Consider the following 21,118-nt stretch of genomic DNA (forward strand, 5'->3'; position numbering starts at 1 on the left):
GCAGATTGTGACGGTCCCTTCCCAGCTGCGGGCAGGCGGCTCAGGGCTGGGCAGCAGCTCCATCCCCCCGGATCCGCCACCTGCCTGGTCAGGAGGGGGTTGGTGTGCAGGCTGGTGAGGGCAATGCGATCAAATCCTGCAGCCCCCAGCCTCCCCTCTTTGCACCTGCCCTTCCCAGGGGTGGATGCTTCGGGATTCCCCTTCAAAAGCCCATCAGGGGCCTCTCTAGTCAGAGAGCAGCAGAGGGGCCCCCACCCCAAGACCGACATGGCCCCCCCAAGCAGGCCCAGCCTCAGTCACCAGGCAACCAGTTGACAAACTAACTCGGGTCCGATGCCCATCTCCCCGTCCCGCAGCAGGACCAGAGAGGGCGGCAACATCCTCACGCAGCCGCTCCAGCTATAGGACTGGAAGGGGGAGCCACTGGTGCTTCCCCCCTTCCCCGATCACAAGGCCGTCCCCAAAGAGGGTTCTCGGAGCAGAGCTGGCTCTCCTGACTCTACCGCAGTCCAGATCTGGCAAGTGGGAATCAGGGCCAAGCGCAGGGAGGAGGGAGATGAGGGGGAGCTGGCCTGGCCCTGCTGTGGAGACAAAACAGGGACCCTCAGATCACAGTGATAATTGCTAAACCAACAGCTCCCCACTCCTCCCCACTCACTCCCTCTCCTCGAGTCCAGGGGCACACATCCCCACGGGGAGCCCGCAGCCGCACGGCCTCGGATGCTGCAGCAGCTTTTTATTGGGGCGCCTTCCCCATCTCTCCTGACATCTCTCAGCTCACGCCCCATGAGCCCAGCAAGTGTCCTCAGTGGGGAATGAGCAGGGAGGGGAGATGCCCCAGCCAGCTCTCCTGACCCCTGGGGATAAGCCAGATCAGAGGGAATGGGGTCCCCAAGGGAGCAGAGCCTGGCTTGGGGACTCCTCCAGAGTGGTCAGGGAGATGGCCTCGTGGGGGACGTGCAGCAGAAAGGAGACACCCCAGCCCCCCCATGGTGGGGTGGGGGAAAAAAAAAAAAATCAGACCTGGATTCCTATCCACTGGGAGTAGATACCAACAGACACAGGCCCCTAACTGGCCAGGGGCACGACAAGATCCTGGCACGACAAGGTCCTGGCACTAGCGATGTGCGCGTTGGTGTGTGTGCGCGTGTGGAGATACCCCAAACCTGGGCTCCTATCCCACGGCACGACAGACCAACAGGGGGATCCCCATCCCTGGGGGAGGGAGGGGACAGAGCTGTCGAGCATCACTGATTCTTCTGTCAAGAGGATAGCTGCGAGAGAATCCCCCATCCCCAGGCTGCTCATCCCGCAAGGCTGGGGCAAGCAGAGTGCCCCCCGCCATAGCTTCCCGGCCCGGTGGGATTGCCCAGTGCGCTTGGCCAGGCCGGTCACGTCTGCAGCCAGCGCCAGGCGTGCTGGGAGACTGCGGCTCACGCTCAGGCTTCTAATCCATTCCAGCCTCGGCTGCCGCCGCAGTCCTGTCGACATTTACCCTGGCAGGCTCCTCCGGCAGCTGGGTTAAGCTGAGGCCTCATTAAATCTCCCTGCTCTCCAGTGATGCTGCCTCGCACAGCTTCAGCCCCCGAAAACAGCAAATTACCGCAGCCACCGGGGGATGCCTGGAAATCGGAGAAAAAGTCGGGAGGGGGGCGGGCAGCCCCTGCCTTGGGCTGGCGAGCACCCACCAGACCCACCCCAGTGCATGGCTGGGGGGTTGGCCCCCAGGGGGTACTGAGGATCTAGCCCCCTCACTCATATATACTGTCCCCTCCTCTGTTCTGGGGCTAGGTCGGACCCTGGGCAGGAGACCCATAGTACCAATCTTACTGCCTTATTTGGTGGGGATTCTTCTCTCCCCCAGCCCCACAGGAAAGCCCCAAATTGCCACGAGCCCCTCCCCCTCGGACAGGCTGGCAAGCGCTGGGGGAAATTTCTCCTGCCCCTGTCTCTCCTCCCCCAAGCATCCCTGGGCAAGCCAGCCGATGGGGCGCGAGTCACGCGGCTGCACCCAAACACCTCCACCTTCTTATACTAACCCCCCCCCCCCAATATCCTGCAATAAAAGCCTGTCTCCCCCCTGGCCTGGGCAGCACAGCTGAGACAAAAGGCCGGCAGGAGGGCAAGAGAATGAACATTTATTGCAGGCGGGAGCAGGAGGGACAGGATTACAGGAACTAAACCTGCTTGGCATTTGCCTGTCTCCGCCGAGTAAATATCACTGCTGTGTATAGGACTGGTTAAGCAAACGCCGCAAGTCCCCAGCGGGATGGGAAAAGCTTCCAGGAGTCCCACCCCTTTAGCATCCATGAACAAACCTCTGCCCACACAGGACTTCCTAGCCGACATTATACTGCAGCCATTTGGAATGTGGGACAGAACCCAGACTGCTCCAGCAAGCACAAGGGCCGGCCATTTAAGCTAAGGGAGAATCTCCATTTGCTGTTAGCAGTATAGTGTTCATGACACAGGGCTGAGACAGTCCAGCTGCACTCAGCAGAGGGCAGCAATGCACACTCTCTCCTTCTCCTCACGCCTACAGGAGGTTTCAGTAACTTTTATTCTGCTTCATGTGAAGTTTCCAAAAGTTCTGGGGCTCAACGGGAGTTGTCCTGGAAGGACTAAAGGGACCTGTGCTGAGCCCTTTCTCTGCTCGCTGTTCAGGCCACAAGTGACATGAGTTTTGGGAGGTCTCATCCCTCTCCTTAGTAGGTATTTGTCCACATTGCAAACACAATTTGACTTTAAGAGCAGTCTCTCCCCAGGCTAGTTCCAGGGGAAGGCTAAAGGGGCAGGCTTGTCTGTGGAGAGCAATGAACACTGGGTGCTGTAGATCAGGATTGATGGGCCTTGGCAGAGCTGTGTGAGATGCTCAGGACTGGAAGAGCAGCAGGGCAGGATGGAGGTGCGTTGGTAGATCTGCCCCGGAGACTGTACAGAGACTGCCTGCATCCTGCTTAGTGCTCATGCCCTGTCCTCCAAGGGTGGGATCTCCATTCACACTAGCCACGTTCTCACTCCTGGGATGAGCTCTCAGCTCCCGCCGACTGCCTCATTGCCAGCTACGCCCCGGAGGGGGCAGGATGGTGGAGCAGGCCCTGGTGGAGCGACTTGGGCTGAGAGATGGGAAAGTTCGAGAGGATCAAACTCTCCAAACTATTTGACAATTACAGGAGCTAAGGGCCCTGGCAGATGTCGCTGCTCGCCCCATCCCCGTTGCCTGGGCTACGGTTGCTAGGTAACCGAAAGGTCGCTGGTTGCCAGGCTGGCCGGATGAGGGACTCTGAAATATGCAGTGGGACAAGGAGACCAGAGGCTCCGTGACAACAGCCGTGGAGAGAGGTTGGACTGATGGGCAGCCTGACTGATGGGATGAGTCAGACGTGTGATGAGCTGGGGCTGGCTCAACGCTACACGGCCTAGCATTAGGATGGTGGGGGACAGGTCCTTGGCACAGACCCCATGCTGGGCAGGAGAGGGCATATCAGCAGACGGGCCTCCTTGTCTGTCTAGTCACCTATACAGCCCCCATCATGATAGTCCCCCCACCCCACTGCATCCTCCTCCTTCAACAGGCTAGGGACAGAGGGTCTAGGGCACGCGGATCTCGGCTGGCTGGCCCCTGTCCAGGCTCATACAGATGGCGAGCTCTACGTTTATGTAAGCTCAGGGGTGCAAAAGGGCTCTTGCAGACCAGGGGCAAAATCAGGCAGCTTGAAAATCCCCAGGAGCTGCAGGAGAAGCCCCTTGCATCTGCTCTTGGAGATCCTTTTCTAGGCAGACGGAGCAGCTCCCCCCTGGCTGAGCCCCCATGGCTTGTGCCCCTCTGAGTGGTGGGGTCAGATAGCTGGGGACCGGCCCTTGCATGGCAGAGTGGGATTTAACCCTTCATTGCTCTTTCCCATAGGTGGTGTGGGTCACAGCCTCCCTTAGGAGATCCAGCCAGGGACGCTGCTAGGCCATGCCACCAATCTCTCCTTCCCAGCCAGAACCGAGAGGGAACGTCACCCACCAGCCCCAAAGACCCAGGCTGTGTCCTCCAGAAAAAGGCACCTCCCACTGCACAGCCCCTGCCAGACCAAGCCACACGGGTGCCGAGAGGGTGCACCGAGACCTCCCGGCAACGCCGCTGACCTTGGCAGGCTGCCAGGGCTTCGCTCAGCCAACACAGTTCATCGGGCAAGGTGGTGGGAGGAAAGATTCTGTGAAACGGGCCAACTTTGCACTGTACAACAACGGGACGAAGGCTGGCCTTGGCGCTGCCAGGGAGGAGTGGGAAAGCCGGGGTCCTCGGCCCCGCCAGGAGGGGCTTGTTGGGATGCCGGGTTTGCGGTTTAGGGGGTGACCATGCCCAGAGCAATACAATAAATAAAGACTTTGCCCTGGGTCCAAGGATGCCAGAGTCCTTTACAGACCATCATGAGTTAACCCCCTGCCGCAGAGCATGTATCATTAGCCTCATTTTACAGATGAGGAAGCAGACACAGGGAGCTGGAGTGACTCACCCTACGCCATCTGCTGAGTCTGGAACCGGACCCAGATCTCAGAACTCCCAGTCCAGTGCCCGAGCAGCAACCTGCCCCTTCCTCTCCTGCGGAGGGTAAGAATCAGGAGTCACTCCTCAGAGGGGAATAGCCCCATTTCTATTGCTCCGGGATTTGAGCAAACAACATTCCCGACCTGGAAATAGTCCCTCCTTCCGCTCTAAACGGCCTTAACCAAACTGGCCTAGAGTGACCAGCCGAGAGCTGGAACTCCAGGCTGGTTGGAGACCCAGAAGCTGTGGGTGAAGCCTGGAGGCAGAGCTGGTCTATGAGAGGTGGGATCTCCTGTCGCTGCCTGTTCCTCAGGCTTCCTGTTGCGCCATTAACGCCGGCGTCATCCGTTTCCTTGCCTGGGAGGTTTACAGAGAGGGCTGCGGCACCGGTGCCCACTAGGGCAAGTCCACGGTTTTCTGAGCTCCATTGGGAAGAAGGGTCTGAATGACCTTGAAGAGTTTCCACCCCACATCACGTCCCGGCTGCCACTCATGTTCCACCTGCCCCCCTGTTCGGCACCAGCCCGTAAGACCCCTGGGATGTGGGGGAGCAGCGATTTCAAGAGAGGGAGAAAAGCCTGATCGGCCTCAGGCCAAGACCCAGAGCGACAGCACTGCCCATCCCTAGCCTCGCTCAGTCACACCGGTGGTACGTCCCCTGCACTGGTGCCCAGTTCTAGGCAATACACCGACACCGAGCCCCTTCTCTTCCCCGGAGCTCTGGCGAGGCAGTGCCCATGAGGGCAGCCGAAGTGGGAGTCAGACAGCGCGGCTCCCCTGCTGCTCCCTTAGAGGTCACTGTATGACTCACCGTGAGGGGAGGTTTCCGAGAGCTCTGCAGAGCCAAGCACGGGATAAGGGGTGTGAACATTACATGGCAAGAGATGGGGAGACGCAAGGAGGGAGCGGATAATAGTCTAGTCGGCTCAGGGTCTAACCACCACCAGACCGAGCGTTCGCACAGCACCACGGGCAGCTTTACGTAGACAGCCCCAGCTGGGGAGCTCAAAGCACCATGCAGAAGAGAGGTGGGGGTTCTCCCTACTTTACCGAGGTGGAAACAGAGGCATGGAGCCGTGACACAAGCCACACCCAAGCAAGCTAGTTGATGCCCAGAGCCTTGCTTCAACCACTAGACCAAGTTGCCTCTCAACGTTCCTAGTTATCTCCGCTAAGGGGACTCAAATCTCATGCTTCAGGGTATTGGTTGTGCTGCTGGAAGGGCCAGGAAGGAATTAGTCTCTCCCCTCCCATGTGCCGCACCACCCACCTGCTCAGGTACATTATTATTATTATTATTGCCTTCCTCTGAAGTATCAGGGACAGGGCACTGCAGGATGCAGGATCCTAGGCTGGTCTGGTCCAATATGCTCCATTCCACAGCGCCTAGAACTGGTCACATCAGGGGCTTTGACACCCACCAGACGAGATCCTAAACCCTAACCCGGATTGCCGGCTTCCCAGTGGGCTGAGCAGCCTTGCTTATGCCCTGGTGTGGCAGCTCACAGCCAGACACTTCACACAACTCCCCCATGGCACCACAGTGCAGCAGAGGCTCCAAAGAGACTGTTTTATTGCCTGCGAACTCGAATGTACCTCCGGGCTGCTTTTATGATTCTCTTTCCAAGTCTGTTACAAACCAGGTGCTAGTTGCATAACATGGGTTCAACCCTGCCAGAGGCTAGAGCCCTTCAACAGCTCATTCAAGGTATGTCTATACTGCACTGTAAACCCAGGCTCAGATATGGGTTCAAGCCCCCCCCCCCCCCGCCCCCAGCCACACACAAATCATTTGGGGGTGGGAGAGGGGATTTAAACAGGTCTCCCTTCCCCCACCCCACTGGAACCCCAAACACAAGATGCTTGTGCACAAGCAGCAAAAAGTGAAGCCGATCGGTGCGACGTAATCGTGCAAGCCGAGTGCAGATCGCCGCTCAGCAGGCTGCACGTGGTGGTGGGGAGTGGTGAAAATGGTGACAAGCAGATCGGGGAGGGAGGGATTGTATTTGGAATCCTCCAGTCTGTGGATTGACTACGAACAGGCTGAGAATCAGAATTATCCTCTGCCCATCTAGGACCTTGACCTAGCACCTGGGTGAAGAATTTGAACTGGATTCCTGGAATGGCCTGAACCTCTGTTTCCATTCACTGCTCTTTTCCCAGAGCCAAGGAGCCAGGATTCTGCCCTCTGCTACCCGGGTGTAAGCCCAGAGCAGACACTGATTGCAGTGCTTTGACTGTGGATTTAAGGGGGTGTAACGGAGAGCCGAAGGTGACTCAGACACACGAGAGCCCATCCTGCAGAACCTGGCAATAGCAGCTGTGTCCTTCTCATGAGCGTCAACCGCTCCTGAATCACACCCCAGAACTAGCTGAACGCTGCAACCCTGATGAGAGATCCCTGACTCCCAACCCCCACTTGCGCACACAGAGATGGAGAAAGGGTGAAAAAGCGCATGCACTTTAAACAGAAGCGTGGGAAAAAAAATAAATTCAGAAATACTGACCTTAAAGCTCCAGTAGTTGGGTTGCTAACAAAACAAAAACAAAACAAAAAACACAAAACAAAACAAAAAAAATACCATTAAGATGCTGCTTGGAGAACAGTTGACTTTAAACTGGGAGATGAAGCTTGGTTTAGTTTCTGTTTAAAGTCCCCTCCCTCGTATTGTGTTTAGCATCATGCTGCTATTGCCTCTGGGTGGGTGGGGGCACAGGAGTTGGGGGGACCAGGGGAACATGCAGCCAGGCAAGAGGGGACAAACACACACGAGGGTTCGATGCAGGTTAGGAGTCAAACGGAAGAATGGAGGGGGCATTGTGATGCCAGGCCTGGATAGTAGCATGACCCACAAAGTTCATGCCAGATATTTCTAAAGGCTACTGGTGCAGTCCTCCTTGGCCGGCTTCCCTGCTAGGTGGGTCTCTCCAGGGAAATTTTCTTTTAAAGGGATTCCCTCCAGTCCCCACGCATCCTTCTGTGCCCAGCAACCCCTGCAGGGCTGATCCTGAGGGCAGGGACCAGAGCAGAAGTAGTTGGCTCTCCTTTAGAGCGTTTGCAAGGCTAAGAGCATCACCGGCATCTAGCCGACATGCTTTGGCGACCCTCAGTTATAGCACACAAGTTCCTGGATAGCCAAGCAAACCAGAGGCCACGAGATCCTTCCCTTAGGGTTATGTCTACACTGGAACTGGAGAGAGAATTTCCAGCGCCAGTGTAGACGTGTCCTTGTAGGTAAGGCCCTAGTTGAATTGCAGGTGATCTTCAAATACTTGCAGCTGAGTTGAGGACAAGACGTGGAAAATCATGGAAAAGTAATAATGGACCGTTATTCATAGCGGTAAGTCAGAGAAGACTTATTCATTTAAGAAAAATTTGCTGGAAGGATATAAACACACAAGTATTGTTATGCCGGCAAATTTTTTTTGATAACCAGACATTTTGCTGCAACTATATTACAGTCGTTAAAAAAAAAGGTGACTAGTACAATACAAAATTCGGAAGACAAAGTCTTAACTCAACTGCTGTAGAAATCGAGTCGGGTTATTTACCTTTTACAGGCACTGCGTGTTAGTGCAGTACCAATTGCATACGCAAAACGTGTGCAAAACTGTGGACTGTGCAAAATAAGCGAGTTAAAAGCAAAACTGCGGTGGAAGCCAAATATTGCGGGAACCACAATATTGCGCATGAAGTGGGGCCTTACTTATAGGAGGTCAGCTGGTGACTAAGGAGGGGAGAGTAGATGGTTTTCAACCTCCCTCGAATGCCCTTATTGGTTAGCCCAGATTTGTCCCCACAGAGGATCCCTTACCCTTTAAAAATACACACATACATGCACCCAGTGCCCACTGAGCTAGCATGAGAAAGGGCAGTGGAGAGGGGCGAGGGAGAGTACCCAAGGCCCCCCGGCTCTGCGTTAGGGATTGGCCAAGGCTGCCTTTGTCATGTGGGCCCAGTCCAGAGCAAAGCAGGAGGACAAATGCTCGTCCCCCGCTGTCCGTGCAGCCTGGCAGCGGAAGCAGGACGGGGTCGAGTTAAGGATTCCCTGGCAGGCCCCAGCATGCCAGCCCCATGTACCACAAGCCAAGGGCATGCTTTCCAGCTGCAGCGCCCGGTGCCCAAGGGGAACCTGGTTCCTGATCTTTAACCAAGGAGATTAAGGGCCAGGAAGGGACTGTCCCTCTTTGCCCCCAAGGCCCTTGCTAGCAGAGATACTGTCACGAAAAAAGGCCCCGCAGGATGCCAATAGCGTGACTTTGCTCTCAGGAAGCAGAGGAGATGATCGGCTCAAACGCACGCATGGTTGGAGCTAACCCCGGGAGGGGGGTGAGCAAAGGGGTGGAATCCAGACAAGGGCAGCCCACTGGGACACAAGCAGCCCTGGGGCGCACTCGCTGCCCAGCCTGCGGCTCAATGAGGTACTCCGATTTGGCATGGCCTGTGCAGGGGGTATCTGAGGCCCATTTGCTCCTAGAGGACAATAGGAGTCCAGTGGGAAACGAACAAAGCCCGGTAACTGAAAATACAGATCGAGATCATCATTAGAACCCTGCTCACACACCCCTCCGCGGAGGGAGAGTGGAGACGCTTGACAGAGCACCAAAAAAGGCTTCCTGCAACCCAAGGGCTGTGTCTAGGGAGGGTAACCGGCCAGCCCCATAAGTGTCAATACAGCCCAGACTGGAGCCATATAAGTTGATCCAGGACTGCCTCCGCGCTAACTCCAGGCAAACAAACCCCCTGCACAACAAAGGAGTTTCTGCATTCCTGGAGCCTGGAAAAGCCACCGATCCTGTGTGGGAGGGAGGTGGCTCTCTCTTTACAGGGACAATCTATGGAAGGCGCCCTGTAGGAGGGGGAAGACTCCTGGATTTTGACCCAAGGGCCTCATGGCATTCACCCCATGGACACAGCAGCTCCAGTGGGGAGGGCAGACCAGCTGGCAAATGGTCCTGCTCTTCCCTTTTCCCCCCCACCTGTCCCCACTCTCTTCTCCAAGGCTGCCCATCAACCCAATGCTTTCCAGAGGGCTTGAAGGCTTCGCCAGGTCCCTTCCAGCCCCTCAATTCTACATGTCCATGCTGGTGCAGCTAAGGGTACGTCTACCCTGCAATAAAAGTCCTGCAGCACCGACTCTCGGAGCCTGGATCAACTGACTCGGTTTCCCTCTCTGGGCGCCAGCCCAAGCCTGACCGTCTACACCGGACTTTTTAGCAAGAGCCCGAGTCAGTTGGACTGGGCCAGCCACGGCCATGCTGCAGGACTTTTACTGCAGTGTAGAGGTACCCTAAGAGGTAAGATGCTTCCACTCCTAAAAAGAGGGGCTCTTGCTGATATTCCACTGTCCCTTAAGTCCTGGAAATGTTGACAGCTCAGTAAACCCTCCCACCAGCAGGATCTAGAGAAAGTAGAACACTTTGTGCCTACATCGAGAGTGTTTAGCCAAGGGTCTCAAAGCCTTTTGCAAACAGAGAGCCTGGGGAGGTTAGGTACCAGGTGTATTGTCCCCATTTTACTGATGTAGAAACTGAGGCTTGGCCTACACACAAATTAGCAACAGCTGAACTAAAGGCGTCTTTGTCAATCAGTTTAGTCAAATTGACTGAAAACCCCGCACAGACTTATGTCAGCTTTAAGAGTCGCTTGTACCATCGTAGCTTCAGTCAGCTCCTTACTGACACAAGCCAGTCTTAACCTAAATAAGGCTTTGCACTGGTCAAACTAAATCAGATTTAAATTAGATGGGTGCAGCTTTCTCATGCAGATAAGACCTGAGTCACAGAGGTCTTTTTCAAAGTCCCACTCTGACTCAGAGGCAGAACCAGAAGTAGAACCCAGGAGTCCTGATTACCAGGCACTATTCGATCACCGCCAACAGCAGGAACCACCCTGTGACGCTTTTCCAAAACACCAGGAGCCTGAAACTTACAAAATGTTTTTTTATCCTCCAAACCTACTAATGAACACAAACTTCTTTGTTGGGCATGCCCGGAGAGGGGAGAGAACTGGAAAGGCAGGGCGTGGCTGTCTGATTGGAAGGCATTGCCAACGTTGCACAGTGTACAGCCCTGTCTGTCTTGGGGTTCTCTGCAGGGCAGCATAAACCCCCAGCGCAGATGTGACGCACCAGGGTAATATGAGGCTTGCACCGGAGTGACTTATCCTGGAACACACTTGTGCCTGTATCTATCTTTCCTGGGCTTGTGCACTGGGGGTAGTTATCCCACATCCGCACAGTTACATCAAGGCTCTGACACCAGTGCAAATTTAAGAGTGTGTCTCCTCCGTATAGGCGGCTCAGGACGGTAGCAGGTACCTGATCGTAGGTGAGGATCAACGTGCCATTCAAGAATTTTAAACACGTTTCAAATTGGGCCGCACTCGGAAGCAATTTTTAGGACATGCTTGGACACCCTCGGCAGCCCCGAGCTGAATCCCCTGATGCCGGATACTGCGGTATCTGCCTTACAGAGTGAAACACGCCCCAGAGTCCTCCCTTAAAGCAAGCGTCTCTAAATCACCCGAAACTAACCTCCAATGGACAAGAGTATGATCTGGCTTGACCTTCATTGCAAGACCCAAGTCCATTTAGCAAGTGGTTTGGTTGGTCCCTCAACTGGTTGCTTCATTCAGCTCAGTTTTGAAGCCACAGGCTGGAATCACCATTAGCCCCAGCCAGGTGGGTGCGGAGGGAGAACAGCCCTTGCCAGTCAGAAGAAGAGGAGGAGGGGGGAATAGAATTCCATTCTGCCCAGCCCTGGCAGAGTCCTGGTGATGTTAGCTGACCATCCAAGGGACCACATGCCCCCCACCTCCCATTCCCACCCCTGTTTTGATCGGTCACAGTGGGTCTCTACAACATGGTGTCACGGAGCTCTCCCAGCCACGGGCAGCGTATCAGAACCTCTAGAGGCATAAGTAAGAGGTGGTGGCCTCGGCCTCCCAATTTGTCACCCCAGAGCTGACCATCAGTAAAAGCCCCTAAAATCTTGGAGATAATACCAAGCGCTTTTCATCCACACATGTCAAAACTCATTGCAGAGGGAGATTGGAACCACTAGCTAGCCTGGGTTTTACAGATGGGGAAACTGAGGCATGGAAAGGGGCAGTGACTTGCCTACGGTCACACAGTGAGTCAAGTGTGAAGATCCAAGGTTTCCCAAGCCCCAGTCTTGTGCCCTCTCCACTGCACCTCCCTGCCATTAGCCCGCTTTCAGGGAGGAGACCGTGACGCTGGGTAATGAAATGCCTCTGTGCTCCATGGGTGGCGGGTGTCATAGACCAGGGGAGGCTAAGCCTCCCCTAACCCAGGCTGTGGCCCCGCCCATGCTCCGTCCCGAGGCGCCCCCTCCCCTGAAGGCAGCGGGGACTCTTTCAGCCACGGGAGATGGGGGGGAAGGGAAACTGACTCGGGGCTCTGGCAGGGGGCAGGGCCGGAGGCTGGCCTCCCCAAATGGGGGTTCACCCGCCGCCCATGCTGGGCTCGGTAATTGGGTGGGGAGTTAAGGGGCTGATCCCGAGTTGGCTGGCACGTTCAGGTTCCGGGAGAGCCGGCCGTGACCCTGTCTGGAAGGGTCAGGTTGGCAGGAGAGAGGATAGGTGAAGCGCTGATACAATGGCTTTTCTTCTCCAGCCTCGTTATTTTGCAGTGGACGAACTTCAGTAATTTTCCTCAGCCCCTGATATTACTGATCCTATCTCCCCGCCGGGCCTGGGTTTATATTTTATTTATTGTTTTAGCAAGAGTGGACAAGCTTATCGCATGCGGGCTCCATAAACCCCCTCCCCGCCATACACAGTCACTCCACATTAAACCAGCAGCGGTCAGGTCAGCATCCCAAACGGCAGGAGAACGAGCCTGAATCGAGAACACCTCGGAAAGAATCTGATCTAGTTAACGTGACGGAGAGTCCATGCCAATACAGCCTCAATATCTTGTCACCCCCTCCTCCCAGCCCAGTCACTTCTGCAGCCGAGCACTTTGGGATCTTGGCCAGCTCTCTCTCTCTCCGAGTTCCAGGTAAGCGCTTCATTCCTGGAGGGCGAGTTTACTTTGGCAGCAAGGGAGCAGAGCCCCGGAAATCTGAGAGCACTGGCTGGGATGAGCGGACCCCGGAATACCTTGGAGACAACAGAGGAAGGCTGGATGGGAAAAGAAGGAGTGTGTACCGGGACAAAAATAAAAAATAAAAAGGGGGAGGGGGAACTAAAAGGAAAGAGAATGAAAGGATGGCAGGAAAGAAAGGAACCCTGGCCAAAGGGAGGGTCAAAACCTGTTCAACAAGGGCCTTTGGACTCTAAGTCATTGGTTCAAATGCAGCCAAGAGTCCTTGCCAACTGGTGTCCTGCATGAAATGAGCTTGTCGGGTCTCACTCCAGCGACCCTGCACAACTGGTCCCTTGGTTGGCAGCAGGACGGGGCTTGGAAACGGAGCTCAGCCCTCCAGGTCAGGACCGGAGCAGGTCGATGGGGTGGTCGGGAGGGGCCCAGGCTGCACCTAGCCTGGGGAGAAATAGAAACCTCCAGGCTTGTCAGTCTGGTTCCTTTCACTAAGGCCAAGTGGACTGAATAGACGGTCACTATTTAAATGTATTCATTTCAGAGGGCTCTGTCGGTCTCCCTAGGCATTTCTAGGGCACCTGGTGCTACGGTTCACACGGCAGGATGATCAGAGACAAAAACACCCTGTCTCCTGGGGCAAATGCTTTCCCCAAAGCGATCCCGCCATGTCTGAGCTATCAGTCCTCACACTCGAAGGAGAGCCATACCACATGTTCAAAGGACGAGCCGGGGAGCTTAAATTCATTACTCTACGAGACACCAAAAATCAGGGACTGAACAGAGACACCGGATTTATGGCTTATTACAACCATCTGTAACCCACTAAACCCCCTTTTTGTCCTATGACTGCAGAGCTGTTACCTTGGATGGTCCCTTAGAATATGAACTAACCGCTTGAGCCAAATACCCTGTTCCCCCTTGCGTTTTGCTGCCCGGCTGGGAGGACCTCTCCCAGTCCCGAAGAAGAGCTCTGCGTAAGTTTGGATCTCAGCCACAGAAGTTGGGCCGATAAACGAGATCACCTCACGCACCTCGTCTAACAGCACACGCTAGTTTTTTGCCTGGTGCATTCTGCCATCAGATCAGTTCTCTGTCACCTTTCTGAGGCACTGGCCCGGTGTCCCTATGGCAGGTATTTATTTAACTGAGCTCTGCTCTTAACTAAGAGGAGGGGGAGAATCTTCAGAAAGAGCATCAGGGCAAAAAGGTCAACAAAGGCGCCTATTGTCCTAGTCCAGGAAAGCAGCCAACTCCTGGTAGAAGAGCTCCCTCTGCACAGCTCCACCAAAGCCATGACTCAGTAACGCTGGCTGGGGAATGCGATAGCACCGGACAGAACTCTATGAACGCCCCAACCCCCGCCCAGCGCTGCTGTTTGCACAGCAGCTGGCTAGGATGACAGATTTTGCAGAGGGGAGGAGGGAGAGGAAAGGTAAAATTAACATCTCTGGCTCTTCAAAAGCATCAAAGGCAGATAATGGTCAGAGAGGATCTGAAACGACAGCCTTGTTACAAACGGCTGAAACAGGCAGCTCACGGCAGACAGAGCGCTGCAGAAGGTATGAAATATTACACAGGCAGAAATTACAATTACAATGAAATTCATGTCCACAAGGCCGTGAAATGACAGACTAACTAGGAGCTCAATCCCCCACTCCACAGCCACCCACACTCCTGAGAAGAGGAGCGGGGTCAGGGGATGCAGCTAAAACCATTTGTAGAAAAGGGAGAGAGACAAAAAATCCAATCCTAGCAATTGTCCCAGGGTAAAACCAGGAGGGAAACGAAATCTGAGCAAGTCACTGGGCTGACCACAGCAGGCTCCCCGCAGTTTGCAGTTTTAATGATTCTGTTAATGATAAACAGGGCAGGAGAGTGTGTGTCCAAGACGCACCATGGCACATTTCCCTGAACAGAAGGGACACGGTCAGTTAGCTGGGGTTGGCTATTTTCCTCCATCCTCCATGCGCAACTTAGAGTGGAATGTTTATGCTCCAGCCAGGGCACTGGAAAGACCCTGAACTGAACCAAACCATGATGGGCTATTGGGAAAAAACAAAAAACCAACAGGTCTCTCATTCTCTACCCACCCACACCCTAGACATCCCTCTCCAGCTCTCGCTATAAATCCTACAGCTCCTCATTCAGCAGCTGTAATTCCCGGTAGAGTTATAGCCGGAGGTGTCCAATAGCACCTAAGTGATTTAGGAGCACAGGTGCCCTTGACACGCAATGTGGCTTGGGCTCCTGAACAGGGGCGGCTCTATGTATTTTGCCGCCCCAAGCATGACAGTCAGGCGGCTTTCGGCAGCGCGCCTGTGGAGGTCTGCTGGTAACGTGGATTCGGCGGCATGCCTGCGGGAGTTCCCCCGGTCCCGCGCCTTCGGCGTACCCACCGCCAAATTGCTGCCGAAGCCGCGGGACCAGCGGACCTCCTGCAGGCACGCTGCCAAAGGCAGCCTGACTGCTGCCCTCACGGCGACCGGCAGGCCATCCTCCATGGCTTGCCGCCCCAGGAATGCACTTGGTGCGCTGGTGCCTGGAGCCGCCCCTGCTCCTGAAACACATAGGTGCTGCTGAAAATCCGATCTGTAGGCCCCAAGCAACTACCCCGGCTTTAGTCAAGCCCTGCTTCTACCACGATGCCCGTATGAAGCAAGTCAACAAATGCATTTCTTACAAAAACAGACCCCCCACGTGCCCCCAAACCATTGCACTGCCAAGCTGGGCACATCACATCCTGGGGTGAATAACTGTGGGACTGCACTGCCCCAACTCTGCCGCCCGACCTCAGTCATCTCCTTCGTCCTCATCTGCTACTCCCACGGGCTGCAGATGGTGCACTCGTAGGGCAGAGCTCTCTGGGGCAGGGGTCGTGTCCACCTGTTCTAGCAATTCCCTGGTGCGCATTTGTGAGGAATAATCACCATGATAAACGCAGGGGCTGCACCGGAAGCAGCCGAGTCGGAGTGTTCCAGTGAGTTTTTGGCAAGGAGCTTTGGAAATTGACAAATATTGGCCCTGATATACAGGTCGCCTGGTGCAATTGGGATAGCCCTATATTCCTCCGACGCTGGGGTAGGTTAAGTGGTGAGGGCCATTAGGCCAGGCCACATAAGCCAAGAGTCAATTGTCCATGGCACGGCTTATTTTCCCTCCCTCCGGACCCAAGAATGTGACCCTCTCACCACGCACATGACTTTAAACAGACTCACTTCCTCAAGCAGGGGTTCCATCTGGTTCCATGGGTGAGGAGGCGAGGCGTCCTCATTACCCTGCGGGCCGTGGGGGCGGTCAGATACGTCAGTGCGAAGCAGTGTAATCCGGGTAGCCTTCTACGTTCACTTCACACCCGGACAAAACTGCGCAAGGATCAGCGAATCGGATCCTGCAGGAGTAAGGCAGCCCCAGCTCTCCACCTGCTGTGGGTAGGGCTGGGCAGGGAAACCAGGAAGTAGCCGGGCTGATCAAACTGCAGCGCAGCTATGACAACTGCAAAATGCAGCTGGTTGAACACAAGGGAGATTGACAAGGATCTGGTAGAACCTGGTTGCTTGCAAGAGGCGGCAACGCCTCGTGTGCCTCACCCCCACCTGCCCGCAAACCCACGCATGGCAAGGGCCACCCTTGATTCGATGCCCACTTGCTTGAGAGAGAGATTCAGCCGGTTTCTCTCAAGCGCCCTTGGAGGTAAATGATGTCCAATGCCTTTTGACAGGGACACTTACTAGAGTGGGGAAATGGGGGTAAGAAGCCCAAATCACTTGGGATTCCCTTGCATTGGTGGAAAGTTGGGCTGGCTGGTCAGTTCGGTCTCTCTCACCTCTGACTTTATGATTCTAACCACAGCTGTGTTTTAAGACCCTTGCTTACCACTAGCAGGTTTCCCTGAAGGAGGGCAGGGATTATATTGTGCCTATGACCCAACCAAGCGAGAGACCTGCCCCCTTTTTCAGAGTCCGCATATTGTGCTATAGGACAACAGTTCCTATGCAGGGGGAGGAACCATCCCCACTGATCCAAGAAACCATCCTAGGCGCAGCCCTGTTTAAACACGCTGGTTACTAGCGCCGTTCCCAGAGACTGGCCCCCATCTACGCTAGGCCCTGTTCAAAGGAGTTTCCTGCATTGCGAATGGTGGAGCTGAACCTGTCCGTGGGAACCTGACGGTAGATGGGTCACCAGCTGCTGCAGGGAATTTTAACGCTGTATCCCCTGGTCTAACGGCCATCAGAGCACCAGCCAGCAACCCATTTATCAAGGGCTCCCAATGGTGCAAATACCTAGCGCTGGTAACCCCAGAAACTGACACAGTGTTAGCAAGGGTTGGAAACTTTCCACATAGACAGAGCCAGAATGTGTGTTGTGTGTGTGTGCATACACATGTCCTTGTGTGTGATAGGTGTTCAGGCAGGAGCACCAGTGCCACACACGCATGCACACCCTCCAGACTTACAGCCCTGATGGTTTGCGGACATAATCCTCCCGTTAAATCGGTTAACAAATTTTCAAAAGCACCAAGTGAAAGCCGTCCTCACGAATGGCTGGCTCTGGCTGTCGCTACCAAGAATGCGCCAGACATGTCCTGCCTGTCACAGGAATGAAGTCTGAGATCATTCCTAATGGGGATTTGTTCAGTGTCTCCCTGGCGGATTAGACCCACCCGCTCGGTAATGCCCTCCCCTGGGCTGCGATCAGTTTCACTAATGGAACCGCATTTACTATCCACTTCTACATCACTTAAAATCGTTCCTCCCACCCCGCTACCCTGCGCACACAAAATCCAGTGAGAAATGGGGTGACACCAGCTGTAACAGGACCCTCAACTCCCGCTGACCTCATTCCCGTCTGAACTCCGGGCTGTGGCTTTTTTAATCAGCCTGGAATTGCACGCAGTGGGAATGATCAATAGAGCCAGATAGGATTGCACTTCCGGGGATCCCGATGCACACAAGCCCTCCTGACCCCACACACTCTCCTTCCACACTACAGCAGTTTGTGATGGCCCATTGTTCCACCTCCAAGGAGCAATAGGATGGAGGCCCCTGGGAAGGGAAATAAAACACCTCGATTCTTGTCCCTTTTATGCTCCTGCAAGTCCCACTGAGCAGGAATTAGCTTTGGATTGCTTCTACCGCACGGCACCATTGCCACTAAACTTGTACACCCGATCGGGATCGTTTGTGATAAAGGGAAGCACAGATTTCAGGAGGAGAGGGGGCAAAGGGAGCACAGCTCTGCTTTTCATGTCAAAAATACAGACACTGTGCCAAGTCTCAGCTTCTCCGGGGTCTCACACGGAGATCCCGAACCGCCCCTCTGAATCAGGCCTGAACCGAGGGTGGGAGATACAGTATCATCAGGGGATGGCAACCATCCCCCCATATCCCTTGATTGTACAGAGCAGCTCACAGGCCAGGACATTGCCGGCTTGCGTTTGCAGGGTGCCACAAGATGGATGCCAGTCTCATGCCACTGCTACAGATGGCTTTTTGCATGCCCGGTTCATGCAGGCAGAGCTGCCCGCATTAACAAGGGTCGGAGTTTAGGTTGGTTGTTAACTCGGCAGCTTTTCCAGTTCAGTGAATTCAGAGCGAGAGGACAGAGAGGAGATTGGCTGGCGTCCCCGGGTGCCGTTAAACTGATGGTATCTTACGAGAACCCCGGCTCTCAATCTACCTGCCTCCCGATGGCCAATCCGGAGCTCAGCGTGGGCACAGGTTGTGCACCTTTGCGGGGGACCTAATGCAGGCAGGCCTCCTACTGAAACTGCCAACAGGCCAGGCGAGTTTGAGGGACAGTGACTGCCTGCTCTGGCCTCCCCCAACTTTGTTCCCCCCTCCCCGCGCCCCAGGAACCCATTAAACTCTAGCCATCCCAACTGCCAAAGAAGGAGAGAGCGGAAGGGAGCTGGGGGGCAGACAGGCGGAAGAGATGGCCGAATGGAGGTGGGGGGCTCCTGAAGCCAGACCTGGCAGGAGTGGGGAGGTGGAGTGGGGGACTGGACACAGGGTCTCAGGACACCCCAATCTCCTGAAGCCTGGTTCGAGCTCTAAAAAGGGAGGGGGCAGGGAAGAAGATGGGAGCCCATCACCTGCCACTGAGCTGCAGCGCTAATTAACAACAGGCTAAAAATAATAAAATGAATCCCCAGCACTGACCCCTCTGCAGAGCTCAAAGCACCCCAGGGGTGCGGGAGGCCATTTGGCCTGGCAGCCCGCGGTGGGGGGAGGTAGGCAGTCCCTGCTGGGATCTGACCCCCCTGTTACAGATTGGGGAGCTGGAAGTAGCCCCCCAGGGGAGACCGATCTTAAGGGCGTCGGGGGGGCAAGAAGGGGAGGGAGGGAAGGAGGAACCCCCCTTTCCTTGCCTGCTCCCCCACTCTGCAAAGAAGGCGCAAAAAGCCCCAAGAACCCCCAGCCGCGCGCACTGCAGGGACAGAGCAGGACCCGGCAGCCGGTCTCCTTACCTGGCGCAGGTCAGGCGCTGCCGGGCGCCCTTAGCAGCCTCCCGCCAGCCCGCAGCCCGCTCCGCACAATGGGATCTGCAGTGTCTATAAATCCATCGTCAGCAGCCGCCGCCGCGGGCTCCGCGGCTCTCTCGGCGGCGGGGCACGGGGCGGGGGGGAGGCGCGCACAGGTGACGGGAGGCTCCCGGGGCTGCGCTCCCCGCCCCCGCCGGGTCCACGGGCTGGGCTGGCCCCGCAGCGCCCGGCTCCATCCGCGGCACCGCCCGCCCGCGCGCCGACCTTTGCAGCGCCAGGGAGCCGGGCGGCTTCCCTTATAAGGGCACGGTCGCTATGGCAACCAGGACTCCACCTGGCTTTCCGCAGCCGGGCAGGGCTGGCATGCCCCGCCCCCCTCTCCCCAGCGGGGGCAAAGCCAGGCCGGGAGGCTGCAGCCTCGGGGGCGGGGAGCGCCTGGCTCCCCCAGCAGGGGGCGCTGCAGGGGATGGGGGGAGCGCCTGGCTCTCCCAGCAGGGGGCACTGCAGGGGATGGTGCAGGCTGGGGTGGGGGGCCTGGCTCTCCCAGCAGGGGGCGCTGCAGGGGATGGTGCAGGAGCACTGGCTGGGGCTGAGGGAGAGTGCCTCTCTCTCTATGTAGGGGGCGCCCCAGGGCAGGGGTAGGCAATTATTTTTGGTGACGGTCCAAATTTCTTGGGCAAGGTCCAGACCAGAGCCAGACGCCAGAGAAAATAATTAAAAAATAACAACAACAACAAGAAGGACAAGTAACTAAAAAGATTTTGGGGTCCGTTCAAAAGCATCTGGCGGGCTGGATTTGGCCCGCGGCTCGCCTATTGACTATCCCTGCTGGGGATGGTGCGGGAGCGGTGGCTGGTGTGGGGGGGTCCCGGCTACTGCAGTCCCAGCCTCTCCCAGCAGGGGGCACTGCAGGGGAGGGTGCAGGAGCGGGAAGCTCCTGGCTACTCCAGTCCCAGCCTCTGCCAGCAGGGGGCGCTGGAGGGAATCCTATAAGAATACAGGCTATGGGGTAGCTGGTTCCCCGTCCAGGCTCAGCCCCTCTTTCCCCAGAAGCGTTGCTGCAGGGCATAAGGTGGGGAAATCGCCGCTTTTGCAGCTCTCCCAGTAGGGGTCACTGCAGAGCTTGGGCTCACCTTGTCTGGGCTGGGACTGGGCCGGGAGGGATGGTTTTAAAAGACCCCGCCCAGAGTCCCAAGCAAGGGTCTGTGCGATGAACGGGTCATGCACACACGCATGCAGAAGAACACACACAGGGATGCTGGAGCAGATGGAGGCTGGCGCAAGCATCATGATAGCCATGCAAATGCCGGTAAAAATTATGCAGGAGAAACCCAAGTTGGTGCTTTCAAGATCTTAAAAGAGCCTTCAGAGCACAAGCCACAGAGACTAGAGTTAAATGCTTCGGCCCGCCCCCGGCCTGCGCTGATAATGAAGTGGAGCAGCTTATTAGCAGTCGGGTATTCCATCGCGGGTGGTCGGCCCAGCCTGGCAGGAGGCGGAAATCTGCTTTGCGTGTCCCAAAATCTTTGCTCGTGGTTGGAACTGCCCACCCTGGAGCACAGACAGCTGTGAGCAAGGTGTCTGCCAGCCTCCTCGCTGGGGCTCTGCCTCTTTCCCCTTCTCTCTGAGTGCCACGTCTCGCCACCCCTGGTAGCCCCTGAGCCCACGTGTCCCTAGGTCCAGGGTCCCAGTGGTACCAATCCCACCACCATGGGCAAGTGTGTGGCCCTGGGAGCATTGCCTGGGTCCAAGTGGCTGTCTCACACCAGTCCAATCCCATTTCTAGGGCTGCCCTCCGCCCTGACAAGGTCTCCGAATGTTGACCACTAACTCCACAACCAACTCCCTCCACAAATGCCCCAATTCCCTTCCCGCTGCCATACTCTTCCCCTCCCCCTGAGCAAGGCTGTCGCTGCTTAAGGCACACACGGCCCAAGAGATGGCACAAAGGACAAACCTCGGCCCAGCCCAGGGCCGGTGCTACCATTAAGGCAAACTAGGTGGTTGCCTAGGGCGCCAAGATTTGGGGGC

At 56.0% G+C, this 21,118-nt stretch overlaps 1 protein-coding gene across 7 annotated transcripts in view; it reads right to left on the reverse strand.

Annotated features, from left to right (window-relative positions):
- Window positions 1-21,118, reverse strand: part of SRCIN1 (SRC kinase signaling inhibitor 1) — a 176,137-nt gene that overhangs the window by 56,996 nt on the left and 98,023 nt on the right. For 5 of the 7 annotated variants that reach the window (XM_034755731.1, XM_034755734.1, XM_034755733.1 and 2 more), the window contains exon 3: window positions 7,045-7,068. The exons of 1 other annotated variant lie outside the window; for it this stretch is intronic. In XM_034755731.1, coding sequence (XP_034611622.1) covers window positions 7,045-7,068 — 24 coding nt within the window. Of the gene's footprint in view, window positions 1-7,044; window positions 7,069-19,072; window positions 19,242-21,118 lie in introns of those variants that run through there. One more of the 7 variants, XM_034755732.1, reaches the window with a different exon arrangement.

The sequence above is a fragment of the Trachemys scripta genome, chromosome 23, assembly GCF_013100865.1.
Source record: "Trachemys scripta elegans isolate TJP31775 chromosome 23, CAS_Tse_1.0, whole genome shotgun sequence".
NCBI lineage: Eukaryota > Metazoa > Chordata > Testudines > Emydidae > Trachemys > Trachemys scripta.